This window comes from Olea europaea, chromosome 15 (assembly GCF_002742605.1).
Source record: "Olea europaea var. sylvestris chromosome 15, O_europaea_v1, whole genome shotgun sequence".
Lineage (NCBI taxonomy): Eukaryota > Viridiplantae > Streptophyta > Magnoliopsida > Lamiales > Oleaceae > Olea > Olea europaea.
In genome coordinates this window covers 28,935,912-28,958,277 of record NC_036251.1, presented here as the reverse complement: position 1 = coordinate 28,958,277, position 22,366 = coordinate 28,935,912, and the positions used below count along the sequence as shown (strand labels likewise).

Below are 22,366 nucleotides of genomic sequence, written 5' to 3'. Positions count from 1 at the left end.
CCAGAGATGTGAATAAAAATTCAAAAGTACCTCTACAATTTTACCAAACCTATAGGCACATAATTGAATATGAAACTACCACTGACATTTTATTGAGCATCCATTGAAAATAAGAGCTCCTCTAGAGGCAGAAGCATTAAAGTAAAATACTTCCTAATTGACCAAAGATTAGACATGAAAATCTGTACTTTACATTGCTTCCCGTATTCTCAAGGACTTTTTCAACGAAGTTACAGATGCAACCCACTAAAACTATTGCCTTTGGTAAATGAATTTCAAGCTTCAGCCTCCTACCCCATCATGAAAATACTAAAAAAAAAACTGCCTTCAGGTTTCTAAATTTTCATAGAAACTCACTTATACACAAGTGCATATAACACCTGAAAACTTAGACCCTGTTTGGCCCCAATTTCTAAAACTCATTTTTCCTCAAACTTATTTTCAACCAAAAATTTCATGGAACCTTCAACTTTTATTAACTTTTTTAACCAAACATTTCATCAACTTTTATTAAAATCTACTAATAATCTGATTTTAGTTAAACGAAATAGGGGCTTATAAAACTGCTTAAAAGCTACAATTACAAAGTAATGCCATGAACAAACAAAGTTGATTGGTTAACAAAACTCTCTTCTAAGCAAATGCAAATTTAGGATAGTTAAAAGCAAATCAACGAGAACAATAGGAGCATAACTTGACACTTATATCAACATGGATATATGCAAAGTCATAAATTAAACACTGTATAACACGTCCAGTTATCATCTAAAATTAATGTACTAATGTTATTTGATTTCTTCATGTACAGAGAAAGATTAAACTATTGTCCAACTCATTAGCAATTTATGCACATTTCACAGCAAACGAGTCAGTTAAGAAAAAACCTAAAGCATGAAACCATGATTACTCAAAACCGAGCTTTTGCTATCACATGAGAACAGGAGACGACAAGTTCAGCATGTTGCAGTGTGGAATGCAATGCAGAAGCTACAATTAAAGCAACAGATAATATGACAGCTCTGTACTTGTGTTTTAGGAATACTGACTCTGAGAAGAAACAAACAAAAAATAAAAATGGGACAGAAATTTACTCCAAAAACAAATCCCTGCTCCAAGTCAAGTTATATTTATAACTTAAGTTGGTGAAGACATACTCAACTCATTAATTTTACCCTTAAAATAGTTTAGGCTAAGAAATTACCCCGGATTTTAACGAGTCCCTTAAATGTCTTTTAGAACATCCAAAATAATTCTAAACAATCACTTCATGAAATACATAAGAAACTTCAGAACCCAATTATCAATGAACTCATCGTTCTGCTCAGTCACAAATCTCTTATTAATTTAACCACATATAATTACAAAAAGGGTTAAAAAAAAAGAAAAAAGAAAAAAAAAAGAGAAGGCAATTGTTTATCTTCTCTAGCTAAATTCTGTTGGGCTACTGTAAAAGAACACAAATATGATCCCGGAAATATTGCAGATAAAAATATTGGGCGAAATAAAATTACGATTTTGCATTATCAAATCCCACGTTATTCTTTCTCTAAATAGTACAAAAATTCAGCCCTTACAAACCTCTTATCCAAACAAAATCTATGACCATCGCATTTTTCTTTTTAAGATCAAATTCCTCACAGCAACATATAAAATTATGACAAAATTGAAACCTGAAACATTTCAAGCTACTGCTACGGGCTGCTGCTTCTCGGGCTCAATTTTTTTCTTGGGCTCCTGAAAGTCCTCGAGATTGTAGATGACTGTGATATACAAAGAACAGCTAGGGCACCGCGCAATATCCTCGCCGATCCGCAAATCCTCTTTCGTTATCTGGAAAAGGTCTCCACAAGGGCATGGGTATGTAAAAGCTTGCAAGTCCTCGTTCCACTCCATGTCCTCGATCTCCACGTCGTCGTACGACATCGTTCTGATAACTCCAAGGCCTTTTCCCTTTTTTCCTCGCCGCCTGGATTGGGGTCTAGGTTTTGCCGGTTAGGAGAATTTACAGACCTAAGTGCGGAATCCGAAGGTCGTATGTATACCTTTCTTAGCTGTTAGGAGAAATTACTTTTCAGTTGTTACCTTTACAAATTGGATAATTCTAAATTTACATAATGTTTATTAAATAATTTATCTATTTTCACAAATATGTAGATTTCGCGTGAATAAAATAATTCTAACATGTGGTCCCCACATTTCTAATGTGAGTGTATATAAAGTATTAGGTAAAAAAAAATTAGATACATCTAATATGATCCTTACAAATAATTGTTCAAGATTCAATTAATATTAATTTTGCTATAGTACACAATTTATGATAACTTAATTAAAATATTAAATAATAAAAAAAATTCATAATACTATAACCAAAAGAAAAAAAAACCAAATCCAAAGGCCCAAACCCATCCTGTCTACCGCCACGGCCACCTCCACCTCCACCTCCACCTCCAACGCCAACACCCTATTAAACAAAACCATCAACAAGTCATTACTACCATGCCATTACCGTTACTGTTACCTTTACAATTACCACTACTTTTTTTTTTTGTTGTTTTGTTACATAAATCTTTTTTCATCATTTGGATCATAGATTAGTTGTTAAAAAGGAAAAATGAACCTGATAGTGACATTTCCAGCAGCCCGATCACAAAATTATCCCGACGACTATTTTCGATAAACTTTTAACTCCAACTCTGGAGTCCTCAAGCATGTGGTGGCCTCGAGACATTATGCCCAACCACATCCCGCCTGGCTGCTTCGCATATTGCAATACTTGTCCTCGAGCATCAGCAGTCCTCGAGCATATGCTCACTTCACAACCTACGATTGTTGACCCTTTAGAATTCTTACGCAATTAGGACTCTAACTCAACCATATATTTGACTCCTGCAAGGTTCTATCCCACATATAATTATGGAATTTACCAACTCCTTAACTATTTAGGACTCCAACAGATAAGGACATCCAGCTAGTTGAGTCCCACTAGGAGAATGTCGCTTACTACTATAAATACAGAACTTTGAGCCATTATTCAGGTACGTTTTTCATTATTCTCCAGCATATAGTCTCTCACATATAATTCCTTTTCTGACTTAAACATCGGAGGAACGATGAGAATACACCTCGTTGCCTTTCTTTCAGGTATCGAAAGATTACGATCGTGATCAACCCGAATCATCAAGCTCGGGAAATCTGCAGGTACGAATTTTGGTAGCATCATTGACGCCGTCTGTGAAAAAAACTACCAAAAGCCATGGTTAACACGCGATCAGGTCTTCCTCCTGCAAGCTCATCCGCTCCCATCTCTCATCCTGCCGAAGATCAACCAGCTCCTCATGAAGAATCCTCGGGAGTGCCCACACCTCTGCCAGCAGTCATTACAACTGAAGCCTTTGAAGAGCTTCGTCAGTAGGTGGCCACGCTCACGCAACTGTTAAGTCAAAGAAATTCACACCGTCGCCAGCACAGGCGGAGCATGGCGATTTTATGGCCGATGCTCGAGCATGACCACCAAACCCAACAAATGGCAGAGTTGGAACATCGGGCATTCATAATATGGCCTCGGGCTCGAGATCGGTCGCCATGGATTCCGGTGAAATTGCCCGGATCATTCAAGAAGGAATTACAACTGGCCTGCAACGTAATGCTCGAGGGTCAACAGGCTTCACCTTTAACACTCCATTCACACCAGAGATATTGACATATCCCCTGCCCGACAGATTCAAGTATCCTCGCATTAAAGAGTATGATCGAACGACCGACCCCATCAACCATCTCAATGTATACACTGATGTCATGAACTTGCAAGTTGCGCCGGATCAGGTTATGTGCAAAGCCTTTCCACAAACGCTGACTAATGCTGCTAGGGATTGGTTCTCGACATTGGAGCCCAACTCCATAGCCTCATTCTCAGATTTGGCTGATAATTTCTCAGCCTTCTTTGCAAATAGCAAGCGAATTAGGAAGACCGCGGCCTCTCTCATGCAACTTCGCCAGGGACCAACCGAAACCCTGCGAGGATTTATAACAAGGTTCAACAAGGAAAGGCTTCAAATACCCGACCTCCACATCACAGCAGCTGTCTCTGCCCTCACTTACGCCGTAAGATGTGAAGGTTTCGAGATGTCTTTATCAAAGACCCCGTCGCAGACAGTAACTGAGCTCCTCACCCGAGCTGAAAAATACATCAATAAGGAGGAAACACTAAATCCAAGGAGACCTGGTCCTTCTCATGAAAAGACCGAGAACAAAAGGCAACATGATCCCGTCCCCAGGCATGAGGTTCCTCGGGATAAGCGCAGGATCGAGGCGCCATCAGCACCTCTCACTCGATTGAACACTTCTATGACAAATATTTTGATGGAGGTTAAGGATATTAAAGAATTAAAGTGACCTTCAAGGATGAAGTCGACCCCTGACACAAGAGATAGGAGCAAGTATTGCGAATTTCACCGGGATCATGGGCATACTACAGAGGACTGTCATGCTTTACAGCGAGAAATTGAAGCCCTTATCAAAAGAGGATTTTTAAAGAATTACATTGGTCATGATAAACGGCCAAGGAATGACTAGGACAATCGAAAAGAGCCTGGGGATGGAAGCAGTGCTTAACCCACTGCCGGAACCATTAATACTATCGTTGGGGCATAGCATCCGGTGGAGACACAAGTAGTGGGCAGAAGCAGTATGCCCGCCAACATGCTCATACCCCAAGAGAATCTAGTGATGAAATTAAAGACATCACTTTTGGTGCAAGAGATTTGGAAGGAATATCATATCCTCAAGATGATGCCTTGGTCATTTTTGCGGTTGTGCCTAACTTCAAAGTAAAGAGGATTCTGGTTGATAATGGGAGTGTCACGAACATACTATCGCAGGAGGCTTTCGCCAAAATGGGAATCTTTCCCAAGCAGCTCAAAGCAGTAAAAACTCCCCTACAAGGATTTGGTAGTGGAATCATTATCCCTGAAGGCATCGTCGAGCTCCCGCTTACGTTAGGAGCTGGTAGTACACAAGTGACGTAGATCACACCATTCCAAGTGGTTAACACCCCAATGGCCTACAACATCATTCTGGGAAGACCCCTACTAAACAAGATCCAGGCTATTGTGTCAACTTTCCACCTCGCCATGAAGCTCCCCACAGGTCATGGCATCGGAGTAGTTCGAAGGGACCAAACAGCGGCTAGACAGTGCTATGTTACAAGCATCCGAGACATGAGTGCTGACGTCATGCAACTCATAGACCTCGAGCTCGAGCTCGAGCTCGAGCCAAGGGGTAGATTGGCCCCCGTTGAGGAATTGGAAGTGGTCGAGCTCAAGCACGAAAAAGCCGTTACTATTGGTCGGGATCTGAAGGCCAACCTCCGAGAGGAAGTCATCAGTTGTCTGTCCTGCAACATTGATGTTTTTGCATGGAAGGTGGGAAATATGCTAGGGATAGACCCAGAAATAGCTGTCCGTAAAATTAATATCAGCCCAGGGGCCAAACCTGTTAAGCAAAGGAAAAGACAATTTGTGCTGGAAAGACGTGTGGTCATTCAGGAAGAAGTCGGCAAATTGTTGGGAGCGGGGTTCATAAGGGAAGTCCAATACCCCGATTGGCTCGCTAATGTTGTTCTGGTGAAAAAGCCCAGCGATAAGTGGAGGGTCTGCATTGACTTTACAGATCTGAATAAGGCATGCCCAAAGGACAGCTACCCGCTACCTAGGATCAATAATCTTGTGGATAGCACATCCGGACATAAGTTGTACAGCTTCTTAGATGCATTCTCAGGGTATCATCAAATCCTCATGGCCAAAGAAGACCAAGAGAAGACTTCATTCATGGCCGATTCAACCATATATTGCTATAGGGTGATGCCATTTGGGTTGAAAAATGATGGGGCAACATATCAGATGCTCATCAACAAAGTCTTCGCCAATTTGATAGGGAAGAATATCGAGGCCTATGTGGATGACATGGTTGTAAAAAGTAAGAAGGTGGAGGAACATATATCCGACCTTGAGGAGGTGTTAGCCACCCTACGAAAATATAAGATGAAGTTCAACCCAGAGAAGTGTGTATTTGGCATAGCTTCAGAAAAGTTTCTGGGTTTCATGATCACTCATCGGGGGATTGAGGCTAACCCCAAAAAAATTCAGGCTCTGGCAGTAATGGAATCACCAAGGACCAAGAAAGAGGTTCAAAAGTTGATAGGCAGGGTAGCCGCCTTAAATAGGTTCATGTCCCGAGCATCAGACAAGTGCTTCCCCTTCTTCAAAGCCCTCAGGGGTAACCATTACTTTGAATGGAATGAGGAGTGTGAGAAGGCTTTTCAAGAGCTCAAGCAGACATTGGAATCTCCTCCTATCCTCACCAAACCCGAGCCCGGAGATACTCTGTATTTGTACTTAGCCGTATCTCAGAATGCAATGAGTGGTGTCTTGGTAAAAGAGGTTAACAAGGGCCAGCAACCCATTTATTACGTAAGCAAAGTCCTACTTGATGCAGAAATAAGATACACTTTGATAGAGCAACTTGCCCTTGCACTGATAGTAGTAGCACAAAAACTTCGGCAATATTTTCAGTCACATCCTATTGTTGTGCTTACCAATCAGCCTCTGAAACACATTCTTCAGAAACCAGACGTCTCAGGAAGATTACTAAGGTGGGCAATTGAACTCGGAGAATTTGACATAGAGTTCAAGCCCCGTCCATCTATCAAAACTTAGGCCTTAGCTGACTTCATTGCAGAACTCACTCTAAGGCCTCGGGGGCTAGATAGTAGCTCGAGCTCGAGCATAACTTCGTGGGAAATTTTTGTAGATAGAGCATCGAACTCCTTGGGCTCGGGCGCAGGGGTCATAATCATAAGTCCGAACATGCTCATAAACATTCAGTGTGCACTAAGGTTCGAATTTGAGGTGGCCAATAATGAAGCTGAGAATGAGGCCGTCATCATAGCTATGGAACTCGCCATAAATCTCGAGCTTGAAAATATCAAAATTTATAGTGATTTCCAGTTGGTGGTTGAGCAAATCGAACGGACGTTCGATAGAAAGGATGAGAAGATGAGCTTATACTGCTTGAAAGTGTATGATCTCTAGAGAAAGTTCAAGAGTTGTGAAATTGTAAAAATTTCTCGGGTTGAGAATTGTAGGGCAGATGTCTTGTCAAGATTGGTGTTCATGGGATTAGATGGGCTTGACAGGACAGTCCACGTCAGAATTGTAACCGAGCCAAGCATCAATCAGACTGTAGACGTCATGGATATTGATAATGAGACATCATGAATGGACCCAATAGTGGACTTCATAAAACATGGCAGTCTTCCAACAGATCCTCGGGCAGCGAGAAGCATCCGGTCCAAAGCTCCGAGGTATTGCATAATTGAAGGTATTTTATTTTGCAGGAGCCTCACACTTCCGTACCTCAGATGCCTTAGGCCTTCCGAATCATCCGAGGCCCTAGAAGAAGTTCATGAAGGTGTATGTGGGAACCATCAAAGAGAACGGGATTTAGCCTTCAAGCTCATAAGGTATTGATATTATTGGCCAACCATGATGAAAGACGCCCATGAATATGTCAAGAAGTGTGACAAGTGCCAAAGATTTGGCAATGTCATCCACCCTCCCGCAGAAGACCTCACTAGCATTAGTTGCACAACCCCATTTGAGTAGTGGGGAATTGACATCCTTGGTCCCTTTCCAATAAGTAGGGGACAATTGAAGTTTGTGGCTGTGGCTGTAGAGTATTTCACTAAGTGGGTAGTGGCCGAGCCTTTAGCAACAATTTCAGAGCCGAAGTTAAGAAGTTTCATTTGGAGATCCATCATATGTAGGTTCGGGATATCGAAAGACCTCATAACTGATAATGGCAGGCAATTTGACAATGCACAATTTAAAAACTTTTATACCGACCTAGGGGTTGATCACCGTTTGATATCGATTTTACATCCTCAAAGTAATGGTCTCGTCGAAGTGACCAATTGGATTATATTGCAAGACCTCCGTACAAGGATCGGTGATGCAAGAGGTTCCTGGTCTGACGAGTTGCCTTCCATACTTTGGACGTATAGAACGTCACACAAAACTGCTACAGGGGAAACCCCCTTCATGTTGGCTTTTGAAATTAAGGCCACCATCCCTGTTGAAGTCAGGTTGCCCAGCCAAACGAGGCTCGAGCCCGAAGATGCAGGGCACACAACTGAACACCTCGACCTCTTGGAAGAAGTTCAGGATCGGGCAGCTTTAAAAATGGCCTCCTACTAGGATAAAACAGCAAAGTACTTCAATAAAAAAGTAAGGACGCGAAGATTTAGAACCGGAGACCTTGTGTTAAGAAGGGCTAAAGCAGCAGGTCATGCCCCGGGCAAGCTAGGACCAGTTTGGGAAGGGCCCTTCGAAGTCATACGACAACTCCAAGGAGGCGCATACAGTTTAAGGGATACGTCAAGAAGGTCGCTTCCAAGACCATGGAACGCCGAGAATTTAAAGATATATTACAAGTAACTTGGTCTTCCAGTTATTTGTAGTCAGGCCTGCGCATCAAGGCTCACGTTTTCAATTGTCAGGCCTGCGTGCCAAGTTTTATTTTTCGATAGTCAGGCCTGCATGCCAAGGTTCACGTTTTTAGTTGTCAGGCCTGCGTGCCAAGTCTGTTTTTAAAGTATAATAAGAATTAAGCAATTCGTCAAAATATGATCTAGCTACAAAAAGCCTTGCCTCGTACAAGCAACTCAAGCCTTACCCTGCGCAAGCAATCAAAAAAGCCTTGCTTCGCGCAAGCAACTAAAGCTTTGCCCCGCGCAAGCAACTCAAGCCTTACCCCGCGCAAGCAATCAACAAGTCTTGTCCCGCGCAAGCACGTCAAGTAACAGTCCCGATCACACAGTGCCCGATCAATGGTATGAGAGATCTTATAAAAAGGCCATTTACAGTCCTCGGGAACACGCTATAGCTCGGTACAATTACGCCGATCTCGATACATGATGTTCAAAAATGATTTTACAAATTGAGTCCTCGGGATAACTTGTCTACATGCTCGAGTTCAACACTAAATGTTCAAAAATGATTTTACAAATTGAGTCCTCGGGGTAACCTGTCTACATGCTCGAGTTCAACACTTGATGTTCAAAAATGATTTTACAAATTGAGTCCTCGGGGTAACCTGTCTACATGCTCGAGTTCAACACTTGATGTTCAAAAATGATTTTACAAATTGAGTCCACGGGATAACCTGTCTACATGCTCGAGTTCAACACTAAATGTTCAAAAATGATTTTACAAATTGAGTCCTCGGGATAACTTGTCTACATGCTCGAGTTCAACACTTGATGTATGATTTTACAAATTAAGTCCTTGGGATAACTTGTCTACATGCTCGAGTTCAACACTAAATGTTCAAAAATGATTTTACAAATTGAGTCCTCGAGATATTTAATTAATCTAGGCGTCGCATTGTCAATTCACCCTAGGCGTCGAGATATTTAATTAATCTAGGCGTCGAGTTGTCAATTCATCTTAGGCGTCAAGTTATTGAACCATCTTAACGTCGAGCTATTTGAGTTTGTCATAATCGAGACATCAGCCATACATAATCGCGCAAAATGAAAAATACTTGATCGAGCAAAATACCATAAATGGAACATTATCTAAGATCGAGCAGAATACTTGTTCAAAATACAAAAAAAAAGGAGATGTCATCATGAGAAAAAACATAAACTAATCTAGGTCCTCGGCTCTTTCTCCCGAGGCCGTGCTCCCCTGCTCTTCCGCCGCGTCCTCACCGTCAATATCGACCTCATGGTCCTCGACGGTTTCCTCGGACTCTGAAAGCTCGAGGTCATCAGCAACCTCAGGGATGCTCTTTAAATCCTCGGGTTTGTCGTCAGGCTTCGACCTCAAAAAAGCCCAAGCCTCTTTGAAAGCGTGGAAGTACAAGCCCATGGCGTATTCTTGCTTAAGCCCGTTGAACTCCTCGGACATTTTGAAATCCTCGATCGCAACCCCTCAAGCTTCAGCCAAGCCAGTTTTGAAATCAATCTTCAAATGCTCGATCTCGAGCTTTAAATCCTAGGCCTCGCCCTTAGCAGCTCCAGCCTCTTCCCGAGCTCTCTGGACGTCATTCTTCGAGTCCTCGAGCTCCCTCTAGAGAAGGAAGGGCTCAGCTTCCAAGTTGGCTATCCTCTTCTCATGTGCTCGAGAAGTGTCCTCGAGCTCACTAGTTTTTTGTGCCTCGTCTTTCTCCTTCAGAGAAAGGCCTCGGGCAATGCTCAGAGCCTGCATCATATAAACCCGAGCTTAAAGCAATCACATCATATAAACCCATAAATTACACCAAGTAAGTTGAGCGAGCTTACCTTCAGAGTGAGAGATTCAAGAGCTTTCATACCCTCATCAAAATCGAGGTCCTTTCGATACTTGTCCAGGATGCTGGACACCAGGGGACACCAGTCAGGATCTTGATTTTGGAACGAGGGCATAGGTGGGACCTCATCCTCAGGGTCAACAACCTCGGGGGTATGCCTTAGCTGAGGACGTGACCGAGGTGGGGCAGTTGGAGTCTCATTGGCCTGTATGGTCGGGGATTGTCCCCGGGCAGAAGGTTCCCCTAACCCACTCCTAATATTCTCAGGGCCTGAATCTCGAGCTCTCTTCTTCCCTCTCTTTTGACCTGGAGCTCAAGCTTGAGAGGCCTTCGACTTTTTGGTCACGGCCTGTTTGAGGGCTGAAGGATCAAAAGTCATCTCTGCAAAAAACAAGTCATTGACATGAGCATAATTATACGTTCAAAGACAGATCAGTAAGGAAGAAGGCAAAAAGATGATCCCTACCCTCAGTGCTTTTCACATCCGCGAGATCGAGAACGTCATCCCCGAGGATGTCATCTATATCATATACAAGAGGCTAAGGTTCTCTAATATCATCCTATGCCTTTCTAAAGACTCAAAATAGGCCTGGCCTTCACAAAACCTGGGAGTATCAGGCAAAACCCACCTAGGACTAAAAGGAAGGTCACTATCCTGAGGTGCGACATAAAACCACTTTTCTTTCCATCCTTTCAATGAACTGGGCATCCTCAGTAATCTAAAGCCTCCTCAGGATGAAAGGTAAGCAAAACAGGTATATTTAGGTAACTGTTTCAGGTCGAAGACCATTCTACAGAGATCGACGTATGGGTTAATTCCTAGGTATCTACAGGCTATAAAAAAATAGGTGAGCATCCTTCACCCATTTGGCACAAGCTGTCCAGGGCTCATGTTATGCTCGACCAATAAAGACACAAAAAAGGGATACAGAGGCCATCTAAATCTCCCCCTTAGTGAGTCCCTAAAAATCACGAACTCTCCATCCCGAGCAAAGGCCATCCTATCCTCTACCCCTGGCGTCCTAATATCACATTTTGGCATGAGCCCATGCTCCCTAGTCGTCGATATTGCTAGATGCTCTTTAAATTTACAAGGAACCTCGGGGTACCTAAAGGGGGTCGGGATACTTTGTGCTCGAGGTTGGGTATTAATTAGGACGGCCATAGGTATGATCGAGCATCCTATGTCCTCGGGAGTACTCCTCGAGGAGAAGGACGAAGACTCAATACTACTACTACTAGACATCCTGACCTAGGTAAAAGAGTGCTTAAAGAATAACTTAAAAACTCGAGGTCTTACCTTAAAGTCGACGCCTAAAAACTCAAAGTTCTGATCTCGACGATTAGCAAGAGAAGTTTACTGAGAGTAAAAAGTGAAAAATGAAATGTGGAGAGGGTATTTATAGGCAACAGGAGCAGGTAGTCCAAAGGTCACTACCCCGACCGTCAGATCTGGCCACGTGTCCTACATCCACCCCCTACCATTTTTTACCACCTTTTCCTATTTTAGGGCTTACCTCAGTACACGTCAGCCCTTCTGAACACCTGTCATCAAAAACATCCTCGAGCTAATTTCCCGACCTCTTATTTCCAGTCTCTTTGCATCATATCCTCAAGCGAAGGCTTCGAGCATAGATGCACGGGGGCCAATGATAGTAACATTTCTAGCAGTCCGATCACAAAATTATCCCAACGACTATTTTCGATGAACTTTTAACTCCAACTATGGAGTCCTCGAGCATGTGGTGGCCTCGAGACATTAAGCCCGACCACATCCCGCCTGGCTGTTTTGCATATTGCAATACTTGTTCTCGAGTATCAGCAGTCATCGAGCATATGCTCCCCTCACAACCTACAATTGTTGACCCTTTAGAATTCCTACGCAATTAGGACTCTAACTCAACCATATATTCGACTCCTGCAAGGATTCTATCCCACATATAATTATGAAATTTGACCAACTCCTTAACTATTCATGACTCCAACAGATAAGGACATCCAGCTAGTTGAGTCCCACTAGGAGAATGTCTCTTACTACTATAAATACAGAACCTTGAGCCATTATTCAGGTACGTTTTTCATTATTCTTCAACAGATAGCCTCTCGCATATAATTCCCTTTCTGACTTAAGCATCCGAGGGGCGACGAGAACACACCTCGTTGCCTTTGTTTCAGGTACCGGAAGACTACGATCTTGATCAACCCGAATCATCAAGCTCGAGAAATCTGCAGGTACGAATTTTGGTAGCATCAGAACCCTTAATAGATAATAATGAATATTGTTGGAATTGAACGCAAATACTATGTCTCTCTACAATTCTGACGGTGATATTCAAGTGTTTCAACGAGCCTCTCCTTAGAAAAGTCACCCTTTAAGTAAACTTCGGTCAGATTTTCATTTTCTCCATATTTTTTTCATTCTTCTTCGACTTAAGAAACAAACTGAAAATGGCAGGGGATTTTGGGAGTGTACTGGTGAGGTGGAGGGGAACAAGTTAGCCATAGTTCCTTCAATGGTGAAAAGGAGTTTGTTATTTATGTTTTTATTGCTTGAAATTTCTTCGTAGATGAAATCTTTATAGATCCACGAGTTGTTGATGATATCTAGAGTTTAAAAACTTTATTTGATTATATTGAGATATTGTTATGGAGTAAAATTAAATAGTTCTGAAAATCACTTGTTATTGTTGCACAAGTGTTTCGATCATTGTAACATATGAGTAATTGTCCAAAAAAGTTGCAATAGTTAACAACTAATAATTTTCCTTTAAAATATCGTATTGTCATGATTCTCGACGGTTCAATAAATCTTCTTTATTTTTTCATTTTAATTATGTGTTTTTTTTTTAAAAAAAAACTTTTTTAATGTCAAGCTCAACAAATTCGTCTACTTGGGATCATTATGTTACAAAAATTGACAACTAATAAAAACTAGATGTGTAATAATTTTTTTATAAAAATTGATGAAATATGTGAATAAAATGTTAAGTGTCACATAAATATATGATTAATTCAACCAAATATAATTTATACGAACGGACTAGCAGAATTTCAATAAATTAGGATAAGGATACATCCTGGATCTATCAAAACTAAAGCAAGTGGGCCCCGCTTGGCAACACTTCAGGCCATGGGATTCTGAAAATACCATTGGTAATTTTGGCAACCTACTGTTTTGGAATCTGTCGTCTCTGTAAGCACACAGAATATACACTAATCTATCAACCATCAAAAACCACCTTATCCATCATCACCTTCACCCCACCCCCACATTATATATACTGACATTTCTGTGCAATACTCCATATCTCAAACCGAAGTATCATCAACAAATTATCCAATACAAAGAACAGAAGATCAAAAATGTCTGGGCTTGTGGACATGTGGAATAGCGAGCTAGCCAAGCTGCGGAACAAGGGTCAAGATGGCTCAGTCAAAACAAGTCACGAAAAGGAAGCTAGCCCAGATGAAAGGAGCTCAACTCTCCGGCAGTCAGCTAGCTTGGCTAAAGCCATGAAAGATAAAGTGCAGCTAGCTTTGAAGTGTTCCGAGGCTTCAGTTTCTATGCTCGTTGAAAGCTTTTGTCCTTGAACAAGTAAAAAAGTTGGGTTTTTGTAATTTTAATTTTTTTCTTTTCAATTAAAACTTGCATGTACGTGTGTGCAGTGCAGCATGAAGTGGAAAATGTAAGTTTGTTTTCATCAAATCACACTTTAAACAATTTTGGAAAAAACAAAAAAGAATGGAGGTGCGGGGAATCGAACCCCGTGCCTCTCGCATGCGAAGCGAGCGCTCTACCATATGAGCTACACCCCCGTTTGCTGGTGATGAAACGTTTTAATAATATATCACCATCTTTCATTTTGATTATAAAATTCCCCCTTTCTCATATCCTTCCAAGTTCAAATTCTCAAAAACAAAAAATTATTTGTTTCGTTGTTCGACATCTTAACTTACCACTCGACAAATCACTACCGACTGAATACACCCCAATAATCATATTGAATGGTAAGCTATAATTTTCTTTTAAGATTTTCCTAAAGTCTTCAAAGAAAAGTGTAATACAAAAAGGGCAGAACAAAATGTCACTCTAAGAGTTGTTATATTTAACCATATTGCACTTTGACCACTGTCGATATAGCCATCGTTTGACTTTCTTTAAATTAAATCTCTTTATTTCATATTCATTTTTAAACACACATTCACACAATAAAATATTTTATACGTAAATTTGAAATTTTTATTTACTTTTGAGCTACACGTTCTCTAACAAGTCACTATTCAAAACATTAATTTCCTCCAATTTTTTTTTATATATGATGCATAAAAATCTCACAAATATAAATAATAGATAACTAAGCATTCTTCTCAATAATCAAGGGTTGTGTGTAAAATACAACTTTTTTCCTTTTTGTCTACCTATAAGAGAATATGGACATCTATGTATGTAAAATCTACAAAAAATGTGAGAGACTATAAAGATGTGCTAGGTTCCATACTCTCGGTAGATTCGGTCATGGTGATTGTATGTCTCTCTTCGGCCCACCTCAGAACCTCCCTGCCATATTGAAGAGCTTTATCTACACTATCAGCCTCCAACCCTGTAACCGGTATAACGAACAACTTGCGCCCCGTGATCGAAGTGAACAGCCTTTTGTACTTCGCGGCAATGTAGTGGAAAGCACGTTGAGCCAAAGACGTGTTGTTCCTGTTGTTATTGTACGGATGAAGACTGGTCACGGGATTAAAATCCTGGAACCAGTCACATTGAGTTAGAGGAACATGTTCGATCTTTTCCTCCAAAAGATCGAACTTGTTGAGTATGAGAAGGAAATCTTTCTCTACAAATGTTGGATGAGTAACGATGTTCGTAAAGAGTTTCTTGCTCGCCAACATCTTGTTTGTGCAGACTCCATTAATATCTTCGTAGAATTCATCGTAATCTATCAAGGAAACACAATACATGACTAGGTCGACATCTTCGAACATTTCCAACCACTTGCAGTTTTCTCCGAGGCTGTCCGCATGAACTCTAATTAGTTGATACCTGCATAGACAATAGGAAGAATGATAAAACTGCGTCTAGTTCTTAGCAATTTTCCATTTCATCCAACCCGCTTTAATTCTTCTAGCATTTTTCATCTTATCAAGTAGATCAACTACTTCCCATTAAGCTTCCTCTTGAAAAATTTATAAATGGTTTATAAAGAGGAATAATAGTGGATCCTACGAAATGTGTGAAAAATAATGAATAACGATAATTAATATATATTTAAATTCATGTTTTCGACTTTGACTGAATTTTATTTAATATATAAAATTGTTGTCCAAACGTAGGCTAGAAGTGTAACATAAACGGATTTTAATTAAGTATGGCCAACGGTATAATACTCTTGAATAATTGAAACAATCATGCTATAGGAACATAAAGTTTGACATAATGTCACGAGGCATTTTATCATTAAACAATTTAAAAAACTGTCAGTTTTTTCATCCAATCACTTTCCACCACATGCAATTATGTCAAGTATAAAATCATATGTCAAAGTAGCCTTATCCTAATTGCCCAAATACAAACGAAAAATCAATGTTATTTCTTTAGTAATGACTGTGGTGGATTCCCCGGATCATTTTAGCGCTATGTTTTCAAGAACCGATAAAATTTTAGAAACAACTGCATCTATTGGCAAAAAATATAAGGATTTTGAAACTTTATTTCATGTTTAATACATTGAACTAGACAATGTCAAAAAAAAAAAAAAAAAAAAAAAAAAAAAATCTAATCCATTGACCTGTTTAGTATGAGGATATGATTAGGGGGCATTGTATTAAGGTGAGTTTGGAAGGATTATAATACAGCATTTGGTGCTACACCGAAGACACTACAAGTAACGAAAAATTATGACAATATTTTTACAAGAATTGATTAAACATAAAAGCAAAATTTATAGGCAATTTTTTTTACATGTAAGTGAATAAAATCTTATAAATGATTTTTTAATTATAAGTAAATTTTTTATTTATAGAGTAATTTTTTATTTATAATTGAATTTTTAGTTTAGAAATTTATTATTTTTTTCTTTTTTACATAAAATTGAAACTATAAAGCTATTTTATAACTTCCACGTTTAACAAAGCAGCCCCGTTTTGAGTAGATATACAATTTGTTTGACTTACGTGAAGATGTTACATGTGATTTTTCTACTTATATAAGCATTTTTATAACTTCTAAATTAATTTTTACTCATAAGTAATATTTTAGTTATAAGTTGTTTTTTGCTTGTAAGTAAAATTCTTAGCTCTTATTTATTTGTAAGTAAATTTATGTAATTCAATTTAACTAATCTTTTCTTAATTCATAAATTGGTGAACAAATAATACAATCTAAACCCACCCCCACATTGAGTATTTAATTTAATACAGAAAGCTCTTACACCACAATTCTAGTTTGTCTTCTGATATTTTTTAATTAATAAAATGAAAAAAAAAAAAAAAAAAAAAAAAAAAAAAAAACATAAAATCTAATCCATTGACCTGTTTAGTATGAGGATATGATTAGGGGGCATTGTATTAAGGTGAGTTTGGAAGGATTATAATACAGCATTTGGTGCTACACCGAAGACACTACAAGTAACGAAAAATTATGACAATATTTTTACAAGAATTGATTAAACATAAAAGCAAAATTTATAGGCAATTTTTTTTACATGTAAGTGAATAAAATCTTATAAATGATTTTTTAATTATAAGTAAATTTTTTATTTATAGAGTAATTTTTTATTTATAATTGAATTTTTAGTTTAGAAATTTATTATTTTTTTCTTTTTTACATAAAATTGAAACTATAAAGCTATTTTATAACTTCCACGTTTAACAAAGCAGCCCCGTTTTGAGTAGATATACAATTTGTTTGACTTACGTGAAGATGTTACATGTGATTTTTCTACTTATATAAGCATTTTTATAACTTCTAAATTAATTTTTACTCATAAGTAATATTTTAGTTATAAGTTGTTTTTTGCTTGTAAGTAAAATTCTTAGCTCTTATTTATTTGTAAGTAAATTTATGTAATTCAATTTAACTAATCTTTTCTTAATTCATAAATTGGTGAACAAATAATACAATCTAAACCCACCCCCACATTGAGTATTTAATTTAATACAGAAAGCTCTTACACCACAATTCTAGTTTGTCTTCTGATAAGTTATTACAGAACAGAGGCATTAAGTATCAGTACCAGTACCGGCATTGTTAGATTAGAAAACTGACCTTATTAAGGAATTATTGTGATCAACAGCTGGTTCCATGTAACTATCACGATACGACGAATTGGGAAAAGAGAAATCCATCGACGCAACCCCATTGGAAGAAGTGATGTTCTCAGCATACAAGATATCCATATCAGAAGGCTCATAATCTATTCTTGCAATTTCAACACCCTTCAAGTTATGCAAATTTCTGTATTAACATTGATTCAGATCGATCACATTACCAAATAAAGCATAAATAACTTACCCGATTTAAGAAATAATTAGCAACTCTAGGTAACATATGCAGTTCATTTCGCCTTGTGTAAGTGGCTTGAAATGCTCTATCCTTCCACAGCTCCTCAACTAATGGTGCGTACTCACGAGTAGCAGCTGGGAAGATGGCCTCCAAGTTGCCTGACACCATAATTTGGAGAAGCCAACTGGAGAATCCTTTCAGTCTCGGACTAATGGAGTAAATGTTTTTTTCATCCACCTGGTCGGTATTCGCTGAAATTTCATTTAAGAGCAAGTGAATTCTTCAAACGGTCTAATTTACTGAGATAAATAATTAAACAATTGCTTTATTTATACCAGAAGAACTCGGTTGATCAATTCGTTGTCTCCTCATTTCAACCAAATAATCTTGTTCAAATCGTTCACGCCCCTCGAGCAAGATTCCAATATAGCTATACAAATTTCTTTGGATCATGACTTTGATATTTTCCCTCTCATCTTCTGAAAAAGGAACATTATACAGAATTTTGGCCTGGAATCGAACAAGGGTTAAATAGATTCATTAATATGCTACACAAGTGAAACAGTTTCATTAGCCATATCCAATATGCGACAAAGTACCTGCTTAAATATGGTACTTGTTCCTGATTGATCGCTACCGACTAGAAGAAGTTTATTCGTTGCTTTCTCATCTATGTTTTTCGAGTTAATCTTATCTGTGTCATTATCGACTCCTTCACCACCAGGATTTGCAGTACTAGAAGGAAACGGCAAGGACAAAGCAGCGCACGCTATCTTGACTATTTTCTGGAATAGAAAATTAACAGTATAACTTATTTATTATTCTGAATATGGATTAAGGGGAAAACTACATAGAAAAAGAAGGATCGTCAGCGAAATTTGGACTCACCTTATCCCATAATTTCCCCATCACATTATTCATACCTTCATGCTGATAGGAACCATCTGCAGTGACCCAAAAGGTAGGGTTCCCTTCGCAGCGTATTCCGGCTGCCTGCAAAGAATCAACAAAATGCTGAGAATTAAATGCTTCAGAATTACAAACACAAATAAAACCTCCTAATGTAAAGCACAATAACCTGCAACATCCACAGCTCCGGTTTAGTAATCTCCCTGTTATTTATCTGTACATTGGTGTTTCCATTGCTAGCATCTTGCCTAATTTGATTACCAACGGCAAGTTGGGGGCTTATAATCTGGCACGGTTTCTCCCCTTCCTGTTAATGAGCAAAAATCACTTATTGATCTAAAAAACTCATTGCACGTTTGGTACGAAGTACTATACAGAATTGAAAAGTATAACGAACAAGGTTCTTCCTTAATATTGTTGAGTAACTAGGATACAATTCTCACCTTTCCCCAGAAACCAGAAACCTTATCGTACCAATACTTTCCCGGTTTCAGCTTCTTTGGTGGATTTGGGCAGCTTTGCAACAAAACCAACTCATCCATAGAAAGAGGCCTGTCATTTACATAGATAAGATGAGGGGGCAGCTGATTCACTTCACATAATACCTCAGAACTCATAATCTGCTTAACGACATCATCCGTGAGGAGTTTCCTAAGCATTCGGGAACATTTCCCCAAGGTTCCCCTCCTCAACTCATCAATCCGAAAATCAATGCAAGTAATACATTTTCTTCCTTGTGGCATTGATCCCATTGCTCTTAGCACACACTTGCTACAATACTTAGCACCACAAACTATGCAAACTTCCTTCTCACCAAACCGATTCCTTTTATGACACCGATAACACGTCCCTTTCCTCATGTCATCTACAACCACCGGCCTCTCGGGGAAGACTCCCACCCCATCATCATCTTCTTCGGAGGCCGCTTCACTTGATGTATAATCACGAAAAGTCACTACTTGTATTCTATTGCCTTGACGAGGAGCTTCATCCTCACAATCTTCCAACTCTCCTGATCTAGTTGATTTGGAGGCGTTTGAGCAATTTCCAGACCCTAGATCCTCCTTGTATTCTTCGTCTAAATCCTCAATTTTCGAGCTTCCTGATAACCAATTCGAATCAGCATGACCATCAGAAAACCCCAATCCACCAGAACTACTGGAACCTCTATCTAATACATTAGATTCACCAGTTGTCAAACCTAATGCTTCTTCTCTATGAACACCATCCTCTGAATTTCCCAATAAATTTTCATCAGAACCCCCGATTTGACCTAAATGTACATCAGAAACGGGAGATTCAGAGCCTAACTTTAAGTCAATTGACAATTTCTTTTCGGAATAACCACTTCTTACAATTGGCTTAATAACTGGTAGTGATAAATTATTGAACGTGGAAGCCCTAGCAACCATGGCCGCAGTCGGAATCCTCCTAAAATCCACCGGAACCACCTCCGGAATATCCCCGCTGACCGGAGGGCCACTGTATTCCATGGCAAAGGAATAGTCCGAATTATAATCATCTTCTTCATTATCCACCCTTTTCGAGGGCAAAATACTCATCAAAACACTAGTCATATTGCTAATTCAAACCCCAATAATTAAAAATTGATGAATACCTATTCTTTTTCTTTCATTTTCAACCTCGGACTGGAAAACAACACACGGGCCTCAACAGGTGATTCATATAAATTAAAAAGAATACCAAATCTTTAACATGGAAGCTTGATCTTGAATCGAAATGAATTGAAATTACAGAAATTTTTTAATAGGACGATGGGTTTTTGATTCTGATGCCAGTGATGTAGACTTTGAAAATAGTGATCTAAAAGATAAGACTTGAAATTTCAAAGAGAGACTGTCGAAGTCGAACGAGAAAAATTGAACACTAAAAAACAGATCCATTATTCTACGTCAACGCGTATGCAAGAAATTTCTCCTGAATGTTTGGTGGGAACGGAAGAAACGTAAATGGTTTGAAACTGTTGAGGGCATGTTTGGGAGTGATTTAAAAAATTAATTTTTTGATGGTTAGAAGAAAAGTGGGATCCACCTGTTAGAGAAGAAGTGAAATATGATGGCTAAAATAGTAAAATAACGATCAAAAAATCAATTTTTTGGGTGAAAAAATGGGGCCCAAACAGGCTCTGAGTTAATTGTTCAATGGTCACCGAACTTATATCTAAATTTTTTATTTTTCATTAAAATTTAAAATGTCGAATTTTGATCATTGAATTTTAAAAAGCGTTGGACGTGACTATGCACACATGGCACCCTGTTGCAACATTAAACTTTGAGATGGTCAAATTTTGATCACTAGACTTTAAAAAAATCTTTCATTGCTCACTAAATTTTGAAGTAATCAAATTTTGGCTACTAAACTTTGAAAAATGTCTTTCATTACTAATTATAGATTTGGATTTAATTAAATCTTTGTTTATCTCTCTTTAAAAACGACTCTTTCATTTTCATACTCATTTTTAATCACATATTTATACAATAAAATAATTTTACATGTGAACTCAATTTTTTTTTAATACTTTTTAATCATACATTTTTTTTAAAAAAAATCACTATTTAAACTCTCTCTTTCTCTTCTTTTGTTTTTTTTTTTTTTAAATAATGGCCATCAAATAGGGACTAAAATTCGTTGTTAAATTTTAAATTTAATTTAATTTTAACAATAAATATATTGTGTGTTTCATTACAATTAGTAATCACTTTCTTGCATAGTTTTGCAAAACATTTTCTATTGCTCACAATAAATTTGGATTTAATTAAAATTCATGGTTAAGATTAGAACTTAATTTTATTTAACAACAAATTCATTGCATGTTTAATTGTAAAATTCAAATATTGTGATAATAATAATTTAAAATTCTACAAAAATAAACTAAAATTAAATTTAACTATTGTGTAATTGATTAATTATTCCTAATGATATAGACAATGCTTGCAAAATTAAGTGATTTAAGACGAGAAAATAAAAAATGGGTGTTAGATGTACATTTCGTTAGCCACCTCATCAATTTCATTAGAGATTTAAAATAAAAGTTATGTCAATGAGTAACGAACAATTTTTTTCAAAGTTCAGTGGGCAAAACTCGACATTTTAAATTTCAGTGAAAGCAAATATGTATATATAAGTTTAGTAACCATTAGAACAATTAACTTGAAACTATTATATAATTTGTGTATGTACCCATATATATACGTGTATATTATACATTTGTACAAATATAACTGATGGTAATTTTTTCAAATTCATTTTAAATTAAACATTTTTTAGCAAAATAATTTTATATGTGGATTCATAACTTTTTCTCTATTTTTAATCGTATATATACTCTAAAAAAATATAGATCTTCACAAAATCCATTCTAGAATATCTACACCAAAAAGTTGTAAAATGATACCCTAACATTATTTGTATATAATGGAGTTACATAAAGACTTAGGCCCCATTTGGTGGGGATTTTTTGCCCCAAAAAATTGATTTTTTGACCGTTATTTTACTATTCAAGCCGTAATTTTTTACTTCTTCTCTCACATATGGACCCCACTTTTCTTCTAACAATCAAAAAATTAATTCTCAAAATCC

The 22,366-nt window shown here is 38.2% G+C and overlaps 4 protein-coding genes and 1 non-coding gene across 5 annotated transcripts; 2 read left to right on the top strand and 3 right to left on the bottom strand.

The window, feature by feature from the left end:
* Positions 1 to 1,490: 1,490 nt before the first annotated feature.
* Positions 1,491 to 2,069, bottom strand: LOC111410796 (diphthamide biosynthesis protein 3-like). The gene has a single exon (XM_023041328.1). It carries the CDS (start codon positions 1,921 to 1,923, stop codon positions 1,681 to 1,683), a length of 243 nt encoding a protein of 80 aa, XP_022897096.1. The 5' UTR covers positions 1,924 to 2,069; the 3' UTR covers positions 1,491 to 1,680.
* Positions 2,070 to 3,582: 1,513 nt separating this feature from the next.
* Positions 3,583 to 4,392, top strand: LOC111411517. Its single transcript, XM_023042041.1, has 2 exons — positions 3,583 to 3,872; positions 3,951 to 4,392. The coding sequence occupies exons 1-2, from the start codon at positions 3,583 to 3,585 to the stop codon at positions 4,390 to 4,392; spliced, it is 732 nt and encodes a 243-aa protein (XP_022897809.1).
* Positions 4,393 to 4,401: 9 nt separating this feature from the next.
* Positions 4,402 to 5,024, top strand: LOC111411516. The gene is made up of 2 exons (XM_023042040.1): positions 4,402 to 4,543; positions 4,651 to 5,024. The coding sequence occupies exons 1-2, from the start codon at positions 4,402 to 4,404 to the stop codon at positions 5,022 to 5,024; spliced, it is 516 nt and encodes a 171-aa protein (XP_022897808.1).
* A 9,069-nt stretch (positions 5,025 to 14,093) lies between these two features.
* On the bottom strand, positions 14,094 to 14,166 carry TRNAA-CGC. Its single transcript has one exon. It is a non-coding gene; the product is annotated as a tRNA-Ala (tRNA).
* A 477-nt stretch (positions 14,167 to 14,643) lies between these two features.
* On the bottom strand, positions 14,644 to 20,685 carry LOC111410795 (extra-large guanine nucleotide-binding protein 1-like). The gene is made up of 8 exons (XM_023041327.1): positions 19,210 to 20,685; positions 18,936 to 19,073; positions 18,746 to 18,850; positions 18,457 to 18,642; positions 18,193 to 18,367; positions 17,867 to 18,108; positions 17,621 to 17,790; positions 14,644 to 15,397 (listed from the first exon to the last, which is right to left on the bottom strand). The coding sequence occupies exons 1-8, from the start codon at positions 20,341 to 20,343 to the stop codon at positions 14,824 to 14,826; spliced, it is 2,724 nt and encodes a 907-aa protein (XP_022897095.1). The 5' UTR covers positions 20,344 to 20,685; the 3' UTR covers positions 14,644 to 14,823.
* Positions 20,686 to 22,366: the final 1,681 nt, after the last annotated feature.

Bases quoted from the DNA above. Each gene is read 5' to 3' on its own strand.
- LOC111410796 (XM_023041328.1), bottom strand. From the start codon at position 1,923: ATGTCGTACGACGACGTGGAGATCGAGGACATGGAGTGGAACGAGGAC.
- LOC111411517 (XM_023042041.1), top strand. From the start codon at position 3,583: ATGGATTCCGGTGAAATTGCCCGGATCATTCAAGAAGGAATTACAACT. The intron at 3,873-3,950 runs GTTCTCGACATT...CTTTGCAAATAG, and splicing joins ACTAATGCTGCTAGGGATTG to CAAGCGAATTAGGAAGACCG.
- LOC111411516 (XM_023042040.1), top strand. From the start codon at position 4,402: ATGAAGTCGACCCCTGACACAAGAGATAGGAGCAAGTATTGCGAATTT. The intron at 4,544-4,650 runs GTCATGATAAAC...GTTGGGGCATAG, and splicing joins ATTTTTAAAGAATTACATTG to CATCCGGTGGAGACACAAGT.
- LOC111410795 (XM_023041327.1), bottom strand. From the start codon at position 20,343: ATGACTAGTGTTTTGATGAGTATTTTGCCCTCGAAAAGGGTGGATAAT. The intron at 18,368-18,456 runs GTACTTTGTCGC...GTTCGATTCCAG, and splicing joins CAAGTACCATATTTAAGCAG to GCCAAAATTCTGTATAATGT. The intron at 15,398-17,620 runs GTCAGTTTTCTA...TTGTCTATGCAG, and splicing joins CACAATAATTCCTTAATAAG to GTATCAACTAATTAGAGTTC.